General features: G+C 39.4%; 1 protein-coding gene across 2 annotated transcripts in view; it reads right to left on the bottom strand.

Moving 5' to 3' along the window:
- Nucleotides 1-14,271, bottom strand: part of CBFB (core-binding factor beta subunit) — a 49,055-nt gene extending 34,784 nt beyond the window's left edge. For both annotated transcript variants that reach the window (XM_011380427.2, XM_011380426.2), the window contains exons 1-3: nt 13,908-14,271; nt 13,584-13,670; nt 9,066-9,182 (exon numbers count right to left, since the gene is read on the bottom strand). In XM_011380427.2, the coding sequence (XP_011378729.1) occupies nt 9,066-9,182; nt 13,584-13,670; nt 13,908-13,985 (282 nt within the window). In that variant the 5' untranslated portion in view covers nt 13,986-14,271. The remainder of the gene's footprint in view (nt 1-9,065; nt 9,183-13,583; nt 13,671-13,907) is intronic.
- Between the last annotated feature and the right edge of the window lie 7,250 nt (nt 14,272-21,521).

Below are 21,521 nucleotides of genomic sequence, written 5' to 3'. Positions count from 1 at the left end.
ACCTAGGAAACAAATTACATGACTTTTGAAGACTTATTTCGCCTCTCTGCATCTCAGTTTCCTCAGCTGTAAAATCAAACTATCACAAAATATGCTCTAAAATCAAAAATAAGGCTTAATTACATAGTGCAGGGTTAGGAGAATCCATGATAATGTAAATCATCTAGTACAGTGCCTGGTGACGGTGATCATCATAAAAACTGGCTTGCAGATTGTCATAATGTATTTAAAATGGTTGAGTTCTGAAAATGTTTTGGAATTAGTGGCAAAGGTTGCACACTGTGAGTACATTAAAAACCACTGAATTATATACGTTAAAAAGGGTAAGATGGTGAATTTTATGTTATGTAATTTTATTTCAATTTTAGAAATGGCCCAGAAGTGTTCTGGATAGCAAAGGGATAGCAAACCAAGACTGAAGAGCTGACATGAATAAGTAATATTCTCAAAAAATTTAGAAGATTCTCCCAAAAGGCTATTATTTAAAACAATATTCTAAATAAAAATAAAAATAAAATGAACTTAAAAAAATAAAGCAATATTCTGCAAGTGAGGCCAAATACTTACTGGAAATTATCATTTAATATGGACAGAATATTGTGTTTAAAAACATGTAAATTCTCCTAACAGAAATGTTGAAGTCACATGTTCTAGGATACCCTCTTGTTTAAATCTGAAGATTAATTTGCCTTTACATCTGAAGTTTTAAAACATAAAAGGGCTCAGTATTGTTGTATACATGGAAGAAAGGTCTTCAACCACAAACACAACCTGTCAACCATTTCCAGACTGAGCCCTTTCCTTCTTAGGACACACAATACAGCACAGCATCAGAGTCCTAAAAGCACAGTTATACTGACAAAAGGCACATTTTACATTATTGTATTTTCCATTAATTATTTTACATTCTTGGTTCTTAAATACACATCAGTTTAAGAAGGCTCAGCCTAAACTGAAAAGCTTATGACAGATAATTCCAACTTTTACATTGTATACTTTGACAAAATAATGTAATAATAATTAAATTCCCTACTATAGTACTGTCTATAACATGAAGACCATTTTAGCTAATCTGTGGCTTCTAATCATCTGTAGAAAACTAAGTGTCAAAGAAGTGACATCAAAGAAATAATTTCCTATCCTGCTCCAGCTAAATAGCATTAAAATTTACAAATGTTTTCTAAGCAGTAAAAAGATCATAAAAGTATCAGTATGTTATCTATGTATCAATTAAAAGAGCCTGGCACATAGCCAGTGCTACCGAACTGTTTGCTATTATTCTAATTCTTAAATGAGGAAATAAAAGTATAAGTGAAAAAGGGAGTTCCATGTATTCAAAGATAGTTAATATACTCTTTTGCCCTCACCCCAATGCCTTTACGAGAATGCCCAAAGTTTTCTGTGAGAAAAATAATTTCCCTATAATTGCTACCTATATAGTACTGTATCACTACTGTTTCCTAGATTAATTTGCAAACGATTCCTAGATGGATGTTCATTGTATGTGTGTTCATTAAGTATATCTATGTATATATTTCTCATCTTTTTATTCTAAAAATTAACACTGATAATCATTTTGTTGCTTCTTTCGTATATGAAGGTATATACTTATTTCTTAATTTTTCTGTTCTTTCACGGTTAATAACCACACAATCAGAAAGATAGATTTTTCTTTTTAATGTCAAATACAGTCAAGGCTACTCTTACTTTAAATCTGACTCATAATAAAACTTCAATTGCAAAAATATCTAATAAAGAACTTATATTTAGAATACATAAAAACGCTTACAGCTCAATAACAACTTGATACAGAAAAATGGGCAAAAGATAGGAACAGACACTTCGCCAAAGATATACAAATGGCATACAAGCACACAAAACATGCTTAACAGCATTAGTTGTTAGGAAGATGTAAATTAAAGCCAAAATGAGATACAACTACACACTCACTAAAATGGCTAAAATCAAAAAAGACAGTACAAAGTGTTAGTAAAGATGTGAAGTTACTGGAACTCTCATACACTCGGAGTGAGAATGCAAAATTGTAGAGACACTTTGGAGAGCAGTTTGGCAGTTTCTTAAAAAGTTATCCTCATGAAATGACCCCAGCATTCAAGTACTACATACCTACCTGAGAGAAATGAAAACATATGTCCACATGAAAGACTTATATGTAAATGTTCAAAGCAGCATTAGTCACAATAGCCAAAAAGGAAGAAATAACCCAAATGACCATCAACTGGTAAATGGATAAATAAAATGAAGCATATCCTCACTATGAAATACTGCTCAGTAACAAAAAGGAATGGACTACTATACAATGTACGTAGATAAATTTCAAAAGCATGTTGCTAAGTGACACCTATCACAAAAGACTACATACTGTATGAGTCTGTTTATATGAAATTCTATAAAAGACAAAAACTATAGTAACAAAAAGCAGATCAGTGGTTGCCCACACCAAGGGGTGGGAGGGCTGACTGCCAAGGGGCATGAGGAAACTTTCTGAGCTATGAAAATGTTCTATATCTTGATTGTAGTGGTGGTTACATTACTGACTGTACACATCTGTCACTGAATTGTACACCTAAAATAGATGAATTTTGTATATAAATCATACCTCAATAATACTAATTGAAAAAAAAGCAATTACGAGAGAAAATGGGAAGCAGTAAAATTAAGATATAGCAGTTCTCAAAAATTAATTTCCTCAGTTGAAACATTTCAACAGTCTCTATCCTCGAAGTGTTTGAAATAATTATTAAAAAGAATACTGGGGTAGGAAGTAGAAGCAAGCAGAGGAAGAATTAAGGATGGTCCTCTCAGACATATACAGTATGTAGACTTGTCTCCTCTAACTTGGAATATGTCATTTATGTAAGGCCAAGACTGAAAATTTACTTTTACAATAAAAGGTAAAATCCAGGCAAATAATGCAATTATAGAGAAGGGAAGAAAAGAATATACGATCTTCAAATACTTCAGAGGTACATATGCAAATTAATGTTACTCTAACTGGAAGGTACGACATGATATCCTAACTTTTTAAACATTCTTATTTATTCATGAAGCTAGTCAACTCTCCCTCTTAGCGATTTTAAAATTATTGAAACATAAGCTTTTCTTTAAAAATATAAGCATAAGGCTTCTAGTTCTAAATTTTATGATTCAGTTATTATAGTCTACTTAAAACATTTTTAATAAACCAGCTTATTTTAATGCACTAAACTGTTCATAATTAAGTGCTGGAAAATATGCTTCATATTTTAGTTGAATTGAAATACTTAAAATCTAGATCTGACAAGCTAATTTAAAGTTGCTTCTATTGCTCTTGGAGAAAATCACATTCCAAAAAACTTTACCGCAGATATCTTTTATTTGGAGTGACTGGGCTGTTGAGGGAGTTGAGAAGGAACTTGTTGAGCTTGAATAGGATTTCTAAAAGCTAAAATCAAGGAGTCCTCTAAACCCTGCCAAATTGTGGATGGTATATAAACAGACACAATATTTATTTTGGACAAAAATCCTGCAGACAAGTAAGCAAAATGCTCCAGAAGAAGTGGAGTCACAGACTTTAGAGACGCCATTTAAAACAAGTCTGTCCTCATTCATTAAATCAAATGCTATTAAATTCTGCTTTGTTATTTTATGCTCATGAAAAAGGATACAAGATTTTTAAGTATAAAAGCTCAGAAAGGAAAAACACAACTTACCAAAAAACGTATTTAAAAAGTACCTACTCAAATGACATACACTTTATAACTACCTTTCAATGTCTGCTATGTGTTGACCATCACCTAAAATCATAAGTTAGAAATAGGCATGCAACAAAGGAAAAAAGAGTTTAAGCTTCTCTTTCTGAGACCAATGTAGTAAAACTAGACGGACAGTATAGTCAATTTCCATAGGAAAAAATGGTAAGCAGTAGCACCAGAAAGTTCGTTTTTTCAGTTTATAACATATTTTACATACCTTTATTTTTATACTCGTAAACTAGGATCACATAAGTATATACAATCATTAATTCAAAATCCCAGTGAGGCTTTACAAAACATGGAATGCATGCAAAAACCATTAATCTGACCACTCAAGACTAACAAGTTCTGGTCAACCATAATCATTTGCATTTGTTTGAAATAAAAAGTAATTGAAAATGAGTCCTAAGAGGAAAGATTAAAGGAATTGGAGTTGCTTGGTCTACAAAGATTTAATGTAAGAATGATTTAAATTCTGATCAGTTGCTTTCCTTCTGACAGCTAAATTAGAGGAAAGCAGTTTAGATTAAGAAAGAATTAAGAACATTTTGGTTGTCAAGGTTCATTAAGACACCGTGATGAACAACTCAGGAAAGATGTGGTTTCCCAACACTGCACAGCTAGCTACCTGAAGTGAAGCTGAGCTAAGGCACACCATAGCACCAAAACTCCATGATTAAGTTAACTGTAATCTCACCCTACAAAACCATCGAATAGCCTGATTTTGAACTTTACAATTTAAAAAGGCATTTTCATATATTCTGTTATCTCATTTAATCCATACATGAGGTATATGAATAGGGCAAACATTATAATTCCCATTTACAGATAAGGAAAATAGTTAAAATAATCTTTTGACTCAAATCTAAAGCTCCTTCCATTAGACAGTATTATTTCAAACCCTATTCTGAGAAAGACCTTTACTAAAAATCAGTGTAGACAGCTCACTAGACACCAAAATGTGAGTTTCAAATGTATTGAAAGACAAATTAGAAAACTCTGTGCTTTGACTTGATCATACATCAAGTATCTAATATTTATGGTCAGTTATTCATTAACAGGCCTTCCTTATTGAAGACCCGTGGTTTGAAAATATTCCAACCAATGCAAAGGCAGAAAAAAATAAATAAAAGGACTGATTTTGCCAAGCCCATTTTCTTAGATTGCAAAGCCATATTCATATCAGAGAACGTGGTGCTTCTGTTTCCTATTAGCATGCTAATTTTTTCTAAATTCACTTAATCCAAGTGAATATTGTGGTAGCCAGCCTCCTAGATGGCCCCAATGATCCCAAATCTCCTGGTATTCACATCCATGTGTATGAATAAATCTCCACCCTCCCTGTTGAGTGTGGGCTGGGCTTAGTGACTGACTTCTAATGAACAGAGTAAGACGCAAGTGATTGGAGGATATATCACAAAAGGTAGGGTGACTTCATTCTTTTTCTATCCAGAGGCGCACATGACTAGGAACTGAAGCCACCTACCAATAGTCATATGAGTTGAGCTTGAAAGTGGATCCTTCAGCTCTCGTCAAGTCTTCAGACTGCACAGCCCCAGCCCTGAGCCAGAACCATCCAGCCAAGCCACTCCCAGATTCCTGTAAAAGGGCACGAGGCAACTTTTGGGAATGACTGAAATATTATCTTCATTGTGGGTGGTTTTTATATGGGTACGTATATTAGTTAAAACTCAAATTATACACTTAAAATGGGTGCAAGTAAACTATACTTCAGTAATTTTCTTTTTAAAAGGCTACTGAACTCTTAAGATAAGCAAATTAAGGGGCACTTATGAAAAAGCAATGCCATAAGAAGGGTAGATGGTGAGAAAATAGAAGCTGCAGTAATAAGCTACCTCCGCAGTAACAAGCTACCTCCAAACTTGCATGTCCTAAATTGCTCCTCAAAATTGCTCCACCCACAGCCTTTCTCATCTTAGATAACAGTAAATCCCATACTCCTAGCTGCTCTAGCCAAAAAAACCTGGAGTCATTCTTGATTCTCACATACCATATCCAATCCATAATCCAATCCTATTGGTTCTATCTCAAAATACATTTAGACTATGACCACTGCTCCAATGACAACACTTAGAAAAGTAACTTATAAAGCTGATAAAACCAGGTTTGAAAACACTGTGAAGGAAACAGAAGACTTCTCACAAAGATTATGGTAATAACCTAACTGGTCTCCCAGCTTCACTCCCCTTATAGACTATTGTTAACCCAGCAACTGGAGTGATCCTTTCAAAACCTAAGGCAGATCATACCATCCATCTACTCAAAAACCTGAAACTACTTCCCTTTTCCACTTAGAATAAAAGTCCACCTTGTTACAACAGCTCCCATAGTCATATAAGCTGGCTCCTTGTTATCTCCCTGATCTCACCTCTTGCTACTTTCCTCCTTGCTCAGTTTACTCCAACCACAATGGCCTGCTTGCTGTTTTTCTGAGTGCATACTTCCACTTGAGAGCCTTTACAATGGCTATATCCTCTCTCTCCTCTATCTAGAGTATCTTTCCCACATACCTATGTGGCTCACCATATCTTAATCTCCTTCAGGTCTCTACTCAACTATGACCTTCTTTACCCAGACTGTCTTATTTAAAACTGCAAACATTCCTACTCATTGACTCTACTTTTCTCTTTCCAGAGCACTTATCATTTTGTAACATAATATATAATTTATTATGTATATTGTCTACTCCTCCATAACTTCCAGGAAACAAGGTCCAGGGCAGGATCTTTGTTTTATTTGTTGATGTATCTCAAGTGCCTAGGACAATGCTCAGTACATGTAACAGATGTTCTATAAATATCTTTTGATGAATAAATTTTTGAATAACTCTGTCAGGTACTGAGCTAAGCACTTTATATGTTATTTCAATCACTAGGGCAACCTTAGGAGGTATGCATTAACCTCATCTTAAAACTGAGGACCATAAAAGTTAAATAACTTGCCCAAAGTTACATAGTAGTAAATGAAACCAGGACTTAACTCACTCAATTATGCCTAACTCTAAAGCCTTAACCACCAGTTTTCTCAAAGCTCGGTGTGATTGGGAAGAGAACTAAGCTGCTTCAGGAAGTAGCTAAGTTGAGAGTATGTGGAAGAAAAGACACTGATTTGTGACCCAATGTAAGGAACAGAGGTAAATAATTAACATTTGGTGAAAATTTCTTCAATTTTTCTTTGCTTCTAGTCCTAGTCCTGTGGGGACAGAAATAAAAGCTAGTGGTTACCAGAAAGAGACCACAAAAAAGGAGGAAGAGAAAGAGACCCCAGAGCCTGAATGCCATGGATGAGAAAACATGGGTCAGTACTCTTTTTCCAAATTCACTGGCATATTTTATCCCCGTGGTATGGAGCAATACACAGGTTTCTTTTTTCTTTCTTTGCTTTAAAATGCTTCTTTTCTTCTAGAGCACTGGTATAGCACAGGTGTTGGCAAAATTACACTTGAGAAATATATGACATTTTTAGATTTAAATCTGAGAGAAAGGACACTGATTTCTGTCAGTGCTACCATTCTTGGAATACAGCCACACTCATTTGTTTACATGTTGTCTATATGGCTCTTTTCACACTCTAACAGCAGAGTTGACTAGTTGCAACAGAGACCATATGTCTGAAAAACTGAAAATATTTAATATCTGGCCCCTTACCAAACAAAACTCCTAAAACAAATAATAAAATGTGAGTTTCCCGATAGCTTACGTCAGTTTTATCGCTTTTCCTGATATATTTGAAAACATATCATCTAAATCCTAGGAAAAGCTATCCAACATTTTTGTTGTTGGTCATATAACTAAAAACATCTCAATGGCTTACAGCCAAGGATAATATGGTCTTCAATCTAGTAAACAGATATCCTTAAATTAATTCAAGCAAATATACTTCCTAGGAGCATTAACATCCATTTAATAGTTATTCAATACTGGAAGACTTCAGTAACATTGAGATGTCAATTCTGAAGTCTTAAAATACTTTAGCATTAAAGTCAAAGGAAAGGATTTTTTTGTTCTATGTCTGTACTATCTGAGCCACCATGTTAAACAAACTTTAAGAACACTTTGAACAATTTAGCCACACATACATGCACCAGACAAAAAAGCAATAATTCTACAATGACCTAAACTTCTCCTTTATATATAAGAATTATTAAATAGTAAGATCTGGAACACTTGCTTTTAATCTTCCAAGCAAACAAGCTAATACAAAGGAAAGCAAACTCCTTATTACTCATTTTTAACATTCTGTAATCTATTTTCTCTCTCCCTTTCCAAAGATTAGTTGGTTTGTCACCATCAAAAGAGCAAACTTTATTTCATAACGAAAACAAAAATACCTCTTCATTGTATATACACATGAGCAGAAATTTCCTAATATAGCTGAAAAAAAAAAATCTTTTAAATTCCTCAAAGGAATATTCAGATATTTCTTATGTTTTGCAAATAAAGTGATAAGTTATACTACTCATGACAACACTTAGAAAAGTAACTTATGAAGTTGATAAAACCAGGTATGGAAACACTGCAAAGGAAACGAGAAAAATTGAGTATAAAGTGAGGTCAAAAAATTTTTTTCTTTAAATATTTTACTGAAGTCGACTTATCCATAAAAAGATGAACCAATCCAAGATATTACTCATTAAAATTTCTTCAAAATCATATAATATATTTAACTTAGATTTTAATAGGGCTCTCAGCTTAAACATGTTCATGTACATTATTCATCTTCAACTTAAACATTCAACATAAAAATTTTAAGGCACCTATTTGTTTTCTCAGAAGCTTTTCCTTAAAACAAAACAAAAAAAAATGATTTCCAAGTTAAAGTTTTCATATTATTTTTTCAAATAGTAATAGTAGAAAGTCATCCATTAGCAATTTCTAAATAGTATTAAATTTTAAGCCTACAGAGCCTTTTCTCATTTTTCTTTTAAAATTTTTTTCCAGCATTGCAGTCACAAACATTTTAGTAAAAAAACAAAGAAACAAACAAAAAAATTCCATTAATACTTTTAAAGAAATTGTTTTGAATGTTATGTGGAAGAAAGTATACCATTCTCTTTAAAGGCTAGAACTTTCTGTGGGGAATATTATATACATGAAATTAGTAGTGGAATGATAGAAAAATTTTTGACAGTGATTTTAAATTGTGTTATATACTTATATAAAATGAAAACAAATATGACCATATGCCTGTATAATCAGACCTGTGATCTCTTTATTAAAATGTAAATTATCAGATAATCCCTACTAAAGCAATCCACAGTACTTGAAATTGCAAAGAAATGTTTCCTACCTTGCCTGCTTCTCTTTCTAAGTCGACATATTCCCGGCTAGGTGTTTGTCGCTGTTCTCCCTGCCAGCTGGCCGGAAAAAACTGGAGAGACAGATTGGTTCCTGTAGCCACAAAAGCCTTTTAGAAAAATCAATACAAACAGGATCAGAAGCAGGACATTACATAAATTATGCAGGCAGTCATTTATTTTTACATCAGTTTCTGTAGTAAGCCAGGCAGCATCGAGAATACTTAAAAGTAAAAAACATGCACTCATCATTTTTCTAAAGTATTAAGTTACAAACATCTGATTCCATTTTGAGGACATTTGCCATTGGCTGCTTAAATATAAAATCAAGACACAGAATCAATACTTTCTTTCAGGTCATTTTTTGCTGACGTTAGGATCACACATTGCTAATGTCTAACCAGAGCCACCATCCCTGAATTTAACTTACATTTTTAAATGTAAAAATCACTGATGATGTGAACCTTTTGAATTTTAAAGCATACCACAATTTAAAGTTGTGTAAATGAGACATTTAAATTTTTCCTGATTTCCCTTATTCAAGGAAACACTATGCTCTAAAGCCCATGTTAAAAACACACAGGACCTTTTTGCCTCTGATAAACCATACATTAGCATGTGATGTGACAGCACTTCCCATTCTAAAACCTTGGGTAATTAAAAATATATGCATTTTCTAAAATTTGACCTTAGGATAACTGGATCTGACTATAACAAAAAGGTATTCATCTAATATTTATAGAAGATTTGGATGGCACAGCTCAACAGACAAAACAATCTAAAACCATTTCAATAAAGTGTCATTCTGTGTAGTCCCTGAGCAATTTAACTATATCTCCCCCAAGTAAAAAAGGGAATAACACTGCCCCTCTTCCCATGGGAAATTAAGAAATAAATAGGTAAAAAGTATTTTGAAAAAAATGCATTTTTCCTCATTTAAATGTAAATTTAGAATTAAAATTCTAAAGCATAATGTGTTTTCAAGCGTAGAATCTTCATCTGAAAGCAAAGGGTACAAATTTTGGGCAATTTGTTTAAAGCCATTAGCTGATTCAACTATCTACTAGTTCCTCTGATGATCAAAGAGCTTAAATTCTTGAGGTAAAAATTATACTTCTTATTTCTATTAGACACCATTATATACATTGTCAACTTAACTGCTAAATCTCTATACGTCTTTGATGGCATTTCCCTAATCAACTGGGATACTCTTTCTTGTGGTAGATATTTTATATGAAAAGACACTGAACAAACATCATTACTATATTAACTTTAAAAAAATCTTGCCCCACTACTAGCATAAGTTTAAAAAACAATCGAGTGAAATGAACCAACAATAGTTCAAATGAAAAGCAGACTCAAGGAGGCAAACTGCCCATGATGTGTGACCTGAGGCAAGTTACTTAACTCTGTACCTCAATTTCCTCACAAATTTATATTTGTAAAGTACCAAGTAAATGCTAAGTATTTGTTAAATAAGAGAAATAATTTTGAGTTCAACAGACCTAATGTTTTCACTCTCAGATAATGAAATTCTCAGAGCAGAGTAGTGGCACATAAGAGATTCTGCCCATGAAATAAATCAATGCCCTGTGTCAAAATCTCCCAGGCATATTTCTTCAGTATTCACCTAGTACTCCAAATCAGCTCCATGCTAGGTAAGCACAGTCTACAGATCTTATTACCTCACCTCCCATCTTAAGGCCATCCCCAGAAGAGATTTCCTGCTTTGTCGCTTTATACCCATTATCTCATCAAGATCCCTTTCTCTGAGACAGAGTGATAAAAAACAGACCATTCTAGAAGAGCATTTCCCAAATTTATCTGACCACAGAACTTTTTTAATGGAATCCCTATACAAAAAATGAGTTGGGAAAATTCTGTTCCAAAACATAAAAATGTTACACTGGTATCATTGTCTATATGTAAGATTTCCAGGTTGTGCTAAATATGTTTTATAGGCTTCATAAATTATAAAACAGCACACTTTTGCCGATCCAACATAGCTTTTATACTTCCATCTTCAAAATTAAAAATATATATTTTACTGCTCTCACGGTAATCTCCATACCCATCATAAGTATTTCTTTCTTTTATTAATCATTAGTGTTGAAGACATTGCTAACACTTTTACTATAGTAAGAACTTACATGGGGAATAAATCAGAGTTTACCAAATAGATTCTACCCCTCACCCATAATCACTTATTCACTCTATGATTAAGGAGTCTGGCTAAGTTTCATAGTTAAGAAGAGATGATCATCACAGCCTTTAAACTGTTTCACATTTAAATACTAAATAAACTCTTCATCGACGTCACTGATATATTGATATTCAGAAGAAAAAGAAGAGAAAAAAGGGTTGGGGATAGTTTTGGGAACTATGTATATTTTTGATGTATATAAATGCTGTAAAAATAGAGGCCAAAGAATGCCTTTTCCACATCTATTTCCACAACGAAATAAGTAAAAGCCACTGCCTGTTCATAAGTCAAAAGATACATTTTAGGAATTAAATTAAGCAACCTCTAAATTGACTTCATCAAGTACTATGATGCAAAAGGCATTGTGCAAAGTACCTGCACAGAGGGGATTATATTAACGAATATACCACAGAATTAATGTGGTCTCCAACCTCTAGAAGCTAAGAATCCCGTAATTTAAATGTGGAGAACACTGAATTAAAGGACGGAAACTAGAAAGAGGGAAATGTGGAATTCCTTCCCAAATACAAATAGTTACATTACTCAACAAATTAAGACATATATGTTGTCTTAAGTGCAAATCTTACAAAGAATTCAATCTACATTCAATTTTTTATACTTGTCAGGTATTAAGAACTTACTAAAATTTGTAGGATCAGATATTGGAAGGGAAGACCTAGAACATGTGTATGATTTATTCTTGGAAATTTATGACAAATACAAGCACCCTATATAATACTGCTATAATATACAGCAATATTATAGTACAGCAATTCAGATATATTGTAGATTACACTCCCAGTTCATAATCATATGCAGTAAAGTCCAATATGACAGAAAAACCCTAATAGCTATGCTTCACTAAGTTTCCAAAAACAAACCTCAGCTTTAAAATATCCTGACACTTTGTATCTCATCTTTTTTACTTACATCGATTACCTCCAGGAAATCCATTGGTTAAGTATACTATACCATCCACCTTTTGCAAAAGGAAACCCAGGCAGAGGACGATATAATCATTGGACCAACTAATCAACGATCCTTCTACCATTCAGTGCCAAAACCCAAAAGATATTTGTCATATATGTTTTAATCATAACTACTCAAGAAACTTGGCAGTGGGCTAAAAGCTGGAGATTTTTTTTCATAACATGCAATAATAACCAACTATTCTAAGGCTCCTGATAAATTTAGCCAGTGTCTTCTCATTACGTGTAATACAATTCTAAAAAGAGTCCATTTTAAATCTCAACATATTTATATTCTTTAAAAATAAATATGATTTTGGTGATGCAAAGGGAAAATTTTATGGCATGTGAATTATATCTCAACAAAAATAAGTAGATTCTCTACAAAGTGAGAAAAATAAATGTTCCAATATGTCTTCCTACTGTTAATCCAGATTGAAATTGCACCGTAGCTTCAAGTCTCTTCAAACGCAATGGGCCCAATTCACGAAGTACATAACTGGATTCCATTACAAAGTACTTTAACTTTTTTATTAATAATCAATTTTTCTTTCGTTTCTTCCTACTCGTTCTTTGGCTTCTTTATTCCCCCCTCATTAGCACCTCCGTGAAGAAACTAAAAGGAGATGAAAGGAACTAGGACATCTGAAAATTTTTAACATCAGGTTTGGTGGAGAAGCACCAAATCTATCACCTAAAACAACGGCCTCAAAATCAACTGTGGTTTTCGCAAATCCATGCAGAAGCAACGGGGTATATTTTTTAGGTATGAAAAAGGACGATAATGGTTTCTTTCTGATTCTTCTGAGGTTTAACATTCTAAGAAACTGGCACCTTCTTCTGGGCTTTTTCCTCTATTATGATCGCAGATAACTGGTGTAAAGCTGTATTCTCAGCTACATTGGCAATAAACTTCACATATAAATTTATTAACAAATCTAGAGTCTCAGGAACAAACTATCAACCAGGAGTCAGATCCCTGGGTGTTTTCTTAAAATACCCCGACGCCTTACTCATACCACAGCCTATACAATAACCCTTTCTTGTTTAGCTGCCCTCCGGTTTGAGTTCCACTCGCGGCAAACTGCCGAGTCGTGCCTGGGAAACATACCCACCGGCCGAGGGCCACAGGGAAGCAAGCGTCTCCGCGGCAGAACGCGGCCCTCCAGCGTCTGGTTTCGCATTTTGAATCCCAAGTAGGAAGTGAGACGGCGCCCGCTCAGTTCCGGGAGCCGCGGCGTCCGCGGCGCCGTCCGGAACCCGCCTGGGCCTCGGCAGCCCCAGCGCAACAAGTGACGCGCGCGCCGTGGTGCCCCGCGCCCCCAGCCCCGCCGACTTACGATTTCTGAGCGGCCGTCACGGCAGGCGTTCTGGAAGCGCGCCTGGCGCTCCTCGTGGGGCCGGTCCCTGAAGCCCGTGTACTTAATCTGCAAGGCAGAGACGGCCCGAAATCAGAAGCCAAATCCGCGGCGCCACCCGCGCGCCCGCCCGCCTCCCGCGGCGCCGATAAGAGCAAGCAGAGTCTGCGGGCAGACGGCTGCCGGGGAGAGATTGCCCATCCGGCGGCGCGCCGGCGCGGGGCTCCTGGGGGCCGCGCCGCCCAAACTTTTCTACGCTGGGGCCCACTCCAGGCGCGCCGCGGCCTCCGCGCCCGCCCGCCTCACCTCACATTCGCGGCTCAGCTTCCTGAAAAACTCCTCGTTTTCGAACTTGCTTCTCTGGTCGGGCACGACGCGCGGCATCTTCCCGCCCTGAGGCCGTGCCGGCCGGGCTCGGGGCTTGCGCGGGCACCCGCTGGCGGGCTCCGAGCTGACCGACTGACCGCCCACCCGCCGTGCCCTGACTCTCGCTTCCCTTTGTTTCAGGCGCCCGCCCGCGTGGGCTCCCGCTCCCGTGAGTCTGAGGTACCGCCGCTAGCTCGGTCCCAGCCCACGCCGCCACCGCCTCAGCCGTTGCCTACAGCGCGCGCGGACCCAACACTTGCCACCCCCGGCCTCTGCCACCGCCGCCACTTCCTTTCGCCGCCCACCTCGCTGGCCTGCCGGCCCCGCCCCCGTCGGCCCCACCTCTCCTCCTCGCGCGCCCGCCCGCTCCAAACTCCGGCAAACAAAACGCACCATTCACAACTCTGCGACCCGCGTCGCGCATGCGCCACCCGCCCGCCTGCGGGGCAGCTGGGCTGCAGCGAACCCGAGCTCTTGTCGCCGCGCAGCCCTCTTTCCCTCACCCGCCCGCGGGCCACTCACTGTGGAACCGCCCTGTGTAAATCTGCCCGGTCCTTGGAGATGAAACGGCCTCCGTGGGTCTTTCTTTCGACTGTACGGAACTTTCGTGCTCCCCAGCCGCGCAGAGTAACCCTAAATTGTGACTTGAACGCGAGGAAATTTAAGTCCTTGGGGGCTTTGCGTCCCCAAAGGCGAAGGAGTGGATGCAAGCTGTACACATCAAAGACTAAAGATGGAAACAGACCAAAGCATCCCACTGAATTCGCATCATGATGGAGAGGTCGGAGCTGTTGGTGTCAGACGTTTCTAGATAGGATCTCAACTCCCCTGCTTGGTGACTGGGGCCTGAGGCTAGCACTGGACCGCTAAGCCTCAGTTTGCTTATTTCCAAAATGCAGACAAGCTGGCAGTGTTAGCGTGAGAGTCTTTATGTAGGTCTAACACATAATGAGCACTCAATAAATTTAAGTTTCTAAGGAAGAACAAGCTGAATTATATATTCATCCTAATGCCAGTTCATATATTTACCCAATCGTGCAATCAGATCCTAAAAAATAAAATTCGCAGTTTCTAGGGAAGTCATTTAGCCCAGCGGTCTCCGACCTTTTTGGCACCAGAGACCAGTGCTCCTGTGAGAATCTGATGCCTGATGATCTGAAGTGAAGCTGAGGTGGTGATGCTAGCACTGGGAAGCAGCTGCAAATACAGATGAAGCTTCACCTGCTGGCACCGCTGCTCACCTCTTGTGCCGCCAAGTTCCTAACAGGCCATGGTCCTGTTAGGAACCATGTACTGGTCTGTGACTCCGGAGGTTGGGGACTCCTGATTTAGTCCAAACTGGAGAGAGTTTGACATGGGATTTAGAGCAGAGCTTGACTCAAAGTTGGTACTCAATAAATTGTGATCCTTAAAATTCCAGCTTGTCAAAAATTCAGTCCAAGGATGGCAAATGGTGCCAACTCCGATTGACAGTAGCTGGCCACATTGCAAAGAATTGTGAAGATACACTGAAATTCGCAGGAATCAGTGCCAAGGGCAACTGGCAATGTCTGTGTGAATGCAGGGTTTGGCAGAACGTCCCATCTCTGTCTAGTCTAATCTCATTTTTACAAATACAAAACTAAGCTAGGGTGACCAATTGTCCTGGTTTTCCTCAGGCTGTCTTGTTTTAGCAATGAAACTCCCATGTCCCAGGAAACCACTCAGTCCCTGGCAAAATGGGATGGTTGGTGATCCTAACTGAGGTCTAGAGAGTGATCCATCACCTAAGGTCAGAGAGGGAGTTTTCAGCAAAGTCAAATCTGTAGTCTGGTGGTTTTAACAAATATACTCTTTCTGAATAGCGAACATAAAATCAGTTCCATCCAAGGGCATGCTCCCCTGCCCACACCAAGTCTGTGTGAATGTGTGTACACAAATAGAACAGGCATAGATATGTATGTCACCACCCACTACTGTTGTGCCTCCCTCTATCTCAGAATCTTCCTCTCAGGTCCCTTTTAATCGCAAGTGACGGCAACCCAATTCAAGCAAACTTAAATCTAAAAAGGGGGTCCATGTTATTTTCGGTAAATAAATCACGGAAAGGGATAGATACTCTCTTTTCTGTTTCTTCATTTCTTCTCACTGCTTAATGTTCTCAAGATCTCTCAATGGCATTCATTTCCTGGCAAAGGATGGGAATAGCCATTTCTCCATCTCTGACTCATAAAATTCCTGGGAAGATCTTTGATTAGTCCAGTTTAGGTCACATACTCTTCCCTCTACCAAATCACCATGTCCAGGCTGGTGTGATGACAGTAGCCAGCTTACGTCACATGATCTCCCATCAGAGGTTGGGGGCCTGGGATTGGCAGCCTCAGAGAGAACCTGATAGTTGAAAGAGGGGAAGAGCAGTTTTGCCCAAAGGAGGGAGTGGGAGTGTCTTGTGCGCCCTCCAAATAGTTTGCATCAGCTACATCTAGCAAAGGATGCCATTTTTATTTTGTTGCCTAAAGGCTCTGGTAAAACTGGAGTGGGAAACTCCACATCAGCTCAGGCAAAGTGCAGGAAAAAAAATAGTTTTAAAAAATCTGCAACTTATTTTGAGAGATGAGTGAGGTAGCCGCTACCCCAAGGCACCAAGGCAGAACTCACAGCAATAGAAGCTTTCACCCATCTGCTTCCTCTACCTCAAGTCTTCCCAGTTCAGCTAAGAACTTCAGACACTAGGACAACACAGCCATTGTTAAATAAGAGGAAGATGATGACTTTGCTCCCAGTCAACAAGGATGATCTGAAGTCCAGTGGTTAGGGAAGCAGTTTCTGCTGTTGGATATCCCATGTGATAGCATTTGGCACCACCATATTCCTTTTAGGTAGGCATTTGTATAAAACTCTCCATTTTTGTCTCTAAAAAATGATCCATAGGGCAGCAGCACTTACTTCACAGTGGGTCCAGGTAGGGCTCACAGACCTGCAACTGATCCTGGTCTTTGGACTCTAGTAATAATTGTTTCTGCTATGGTAAATGTGGAACAAACACAAGCTGAAATATCAGTAGAGTGGCAAAGCCCAGACAGACAGATGAGCCTTGACAAGGAAAAGGTCAGGGTCGAGACAAATCTTTTCTAGGTTCAAGGGAGCTGGACAAGGAAGGGTGCGAGTACAGAACAGAGCAGAGTACTCTCTCTGCCTCATGCAGATGGGAAACGATGTCCTGAAGGAAAGGGATGAGAAAGCCTGCCAGGCAGACCCAGAACAGCAACACCACAGACAGCCTTTGGCAACTGCAGGCCGCAGGGTAACCCACACTCGGCATTGTCTGGCGTCCAACTGGCCAGGACAGCCGGGAAACAAGCCGTGGGCTGAAGGAGGCCATCTCCTCAGCTGACCTCTGTATGCCTTTTTTGTTGTTGTTACTAATTTTTTTCATTTATTTAAAAAACTGAATTAAAGGAAATTAATAAAGGAAAATTTCACCCGTGTCAGCTATATTTAGCTCTGTGCTTCTGTCCAGCTGGGTTTGAATTGATCCAGACACCACCCCAGGGAGGGGTTTGCTATAGCCAGCTCTAGGAGGGCTCATAGATGGAAGCCTGAGGGTATCTGTTTATTGCCTAGAAACACCCTCCCCACACCCAAAATTTGCTTGATTTCTCTGAAGCCCCACTACTTAAAGCCTTCTTCTTATAAGAATTCAGACTGCCCAGGGCATCCTCTTCTTTACCTTCCTGGGTGAGCAGCTGCTCCTGCAGGACTCCCAGCCTGATTTTGAATGAGTGGGTAGAAAATGCACAATAACAATGGTCAGGGGATGAGAACCCTCAATTGTCTGGTCTAACTGTGAAGCTGTGAGGCTGGGTGCTTTTATGCCCTTTATCTCAGTTAATTCACACAACCACCTTCTAAGACAGGTCTTGTACCCATCTGGCAAATTAGGAAACAGAGACTCTGAAATGGTAAATCGGTGACCATAGGATAATGATAAGACCTGACCCATCGGAGGTAAAATGGCTAAGCATTGGAGTATATAATCTTTGTTCAATCCTCAACATAACCCTGCAAGTTTGGTATTATTAACCCTATTCTACAGATGAGGAAAGCGAGGCTCAAAGGGGCTGATGATCTCAGGGTCATGCTCTTAACCATTCAACTCTAAGGCCTCTGCTGGAAGAGATGCTAAAAGTCCTGCTTGTCTACCTAACTAAGCTCATGGAGAGCTATGGCTGGAATCGTCCCTCCTGGAGCACCCTACCATGCTCCCAAAGGATCTCCAACAGGTTGAATGAAGGGGTCCTATTGTGGGCCTTATGGCAGGATGTGGCTCTTGCCCTTGATGGTTGTGCATTCCTGGCCCCAAGCCCAACTGTTTGTTCTTCTTAGACTTGGAAGGTCAAGGCCTATACGTCTTGTCTCCCCATCTTTATCAAAAGAATGGCTTTATCGAGGTCTTTATAGTGTCAACAGCCACCCACATCTGCCCCTCCTTGAAAAGGGAGTGAGGTCTTCCCAGGTCCCTGAGCCTCTGGTGCATTTTTTCTAAGAAAACAGTTTCCCTTCATTTACTGAGAAATGTTGTACCATGTTGGAGCTGAAATAGGATCTGGAGCCACAAATGAGACTTGAAGCGGGTGAGAGAGAAGGGAAATTAGTGTCTGGCACAGGGCCTAAAGCCCTAGCTCTACCCAGCTTCTAGTTTCTGGATGGAGATGGGCCTAAGTCCAGGATGTGTATGTCATCTTCTTGAACGAGGCAGTTTCCTGAGCCCTAAAGAATTCTTTTCTGAGATATAATTTACATACCATAAAATTCACCCTTAGGGACTAAACAATTTCCCCTCCCAGGAAGTTGTCCCCCTTCTTAGCTTCCTTGCCACCCTCCCCCATCATCTCAGTCATCCCAGAGGGAGAGGAAAACGAAGAGGAGCAAATTTCCCCAGAATAGCATTCTTCAGTGTTGGGATCAATAAATCTGTTTGCTTAAAAGGAACCAGATGATTTCACCCTTGTAATTACAAGTTTGACGTTTGCAAATCTTGCCCAGGCTCCAAATCAGTCTCTTTTGGTCACGGGAGGCAAGGGGTTTGTCTGGGTGCCTGGGGATGGGGACCTAGCCTAGTCAGGAGGCCTGGCTGGGGTCAGGAGGCCTGGCTGACGGTCTTTGAGGGATGCTTTAGACTGCTCTTCCTCCCCTTTCCTACTCTCAAAACTTCTGGCAGGTAACGAAAAATAGATTAGATTAGGGGTCTGGAGAATGACAGTGGTGAGCTCTAACCACACTATCCTCCTGCCTAAGCCTCTTCCTCAAAGTCTTCTATTTGCCCGTGTTAGAAAGGCAAAAGACCCTTAGCCCAGTATTCATGAAACCCAGACAATCATTCCTTTCCTTTCCAATCCTATCTCCCATTATTTCTCCTCATGGTATCCTACAATCCAGCCATACTGGCTTCTTGCATTTCCCACATGCCTCAGGGCTTTTGCTCTTACTGTTCTCCATCTAGCATAACTTTTTCCTCTTTCTTTGCTGGGAACACTCATACTTTTTCTTTAAATATGAATCCAGGGGTCTTTGTCTTTCACATAGTGACTGTGCCACAGTGTCCCCTCATTCTACATAATACGCCAGAGAGATGGTCAGCACACCTAGGGCACAGTAACCACCTAGGTTCTTGGAGGATTTGGCTACCTGTGAATTTGTGTTTATTTTATTACTGTGCAGCCTTCATAGGAATGTCTCTCACACCCCACCTTAACTTTTGTTTCAATTATTTAAAACTTGTACATATTTTTGGTAGAAATTTTAGGAAATTAGGAAGAGTCCTACCATCTCAAAACAATCACTGCTAACATTTCAGTATATTTTCTTTGGCCTCCTTCCATCCACATTTCTTCACATAGTTATGACATTCTATAGGTACAGTTTTGAATACTCCATTATCACCTAACCTTATGACATAAACATTTTCCCATGTAATCATATAAAACTCTTAATGGAATCTTGGCCTATCCCTTATTGTTGGGCATTTATTTTGGTTGTTTCCTAATATTCCCGTTATAAAATAGGCTTCTGTGAACACCATGGTGCTTAAGGCTTTTTCTTAAAAGTTTTGGATAGCATTTTTAGGGGCAATTTCCAGAAACAGAACCACCATGTCAAAAGGTATGGGCATTTTAAGTTTCCTGATACCAGTTGCCAAATTTCTCTTCGGCATTGCCTCTTCTCTCTTCTTGAGTCTTTAAATCTGTTCCCTCCTCCCAGCATTTCTCTTCTCAGTGTCTCAGACACAGGAAATGCCAACTAAGAATAAACCAAGACCTGCAGATAGAGATCAATGGATCAATAAAGGAGGTTGAATAATTCAACATTCACTTCTGGCTCATTATCGACTCCTGAATCCAAATGCATCCTCATTTACCTTCTTTCTTTTTGTCTCCATGCTGATGATACCTTGACTCCTTGCCCTGTTCTTGGATTCTTTCCCAAATTTCCGAAGCTCTGAACTATCTTGCATGCCAAGTTTCCCATTGAGCTGTAATATTGCCTTGTAAATAGGCAGCCAGAATTACTAGCCTACGGCCACCTCACCAGCCTGCTTTCCCTCTAGGAACACAAGGGCAATTAATAAAACAGACAATAATTCTCTTCTGTTAGATGATATTTCTGAGTGAATCGGCAAGTTCAGCTTCAGCCCTGACTAACTTTCTCTGTCTAGCTTGCTTCTCTCCACTTCCTCAGCCAAGCGAATTCATACTATTTCATTAAGTATGGGTCCAGAGGTCTCTAAGAAGCCTTTCTCAACTGTACTGGACAGAATGACTGCCCCACAGCATCCCCTTACCAATGCCTGCCCTGGAAACTGAACCCAACCTCCTCAAAGGCACAGCACAGTCTTGGTAGCTTTCCTGGCCCCACTGTATTCTAATTTCATCTTGCTTCCTCCTGCCCATGGGGATCTCCCAGTATGCTTTGCAAACTTAGGTAATGTTGGTGATTGTGATGGATACTGAGATGCCATGGATAGGCTGGAAGAAGTATATTGGGTTGCAAAGACTGTCCAGTATGGATGTTTTGGGTTAGGTGGTGACCAAGCAATCACCCAATCAGAGCTTTCTCTGAGGCATTTGTGGTGTAAGTGTTTGTGTAGGTGGCAAGCCCAAACCCAATGGAGTTTTGGGTCTGGAGTCCCTGGAAGGCTATGGAAGCCACCAGTTCTTCCCTCAGGCCAAAAGAGCTGATCCTTAGGCAATAGACATGAATCAGACACTGGCACCTCTATCAGCTTTTGATAAATTTTCATGCCACTCATGCTAATTTCCTGAAAGGCTTTTCTTCCACCTTCAGGCTCCCCTTCAAAAGAGTTCTTGTTCCTTCACGGTAGGAGATCTATAATGATCACCCAGTGGCTCCTTGGTGGGGTCACTATATGCTCTTCCACAGCGCCTGTGGCTAAAGGGGCTGAGAGCGATAGGAGTCCTGGACCACAGCTGGAAGAGGCTGGACTGGAGTATTGTTCCCAGCACACACCTGAGGAGAACCAGGCCCAGAGAGGTCAGTAGCTTGCCTGAGGACACA

Source organism: Pteropus vampyrus, unplaced genomic scaffold, assembly GCF_000151845.1.
Source record: "Pteropus vampyrus isolate Shadow unplaced genomic scaffold, Pvam_2.0 Scaffold394, whole genome shotgun sequence".
In the NCBI taxonomy this organism is placed as follows: Eukaryota; Metazoa; Chordata; class Mammalia; order Chiroptera; family Pteropodidae; genus Pteropus; species Pteropus vampyrus.
Note: the sequence above shows the minus strand (reverse complement) of the source record. Positions and strands in the feature narration are given on the sequence as shown.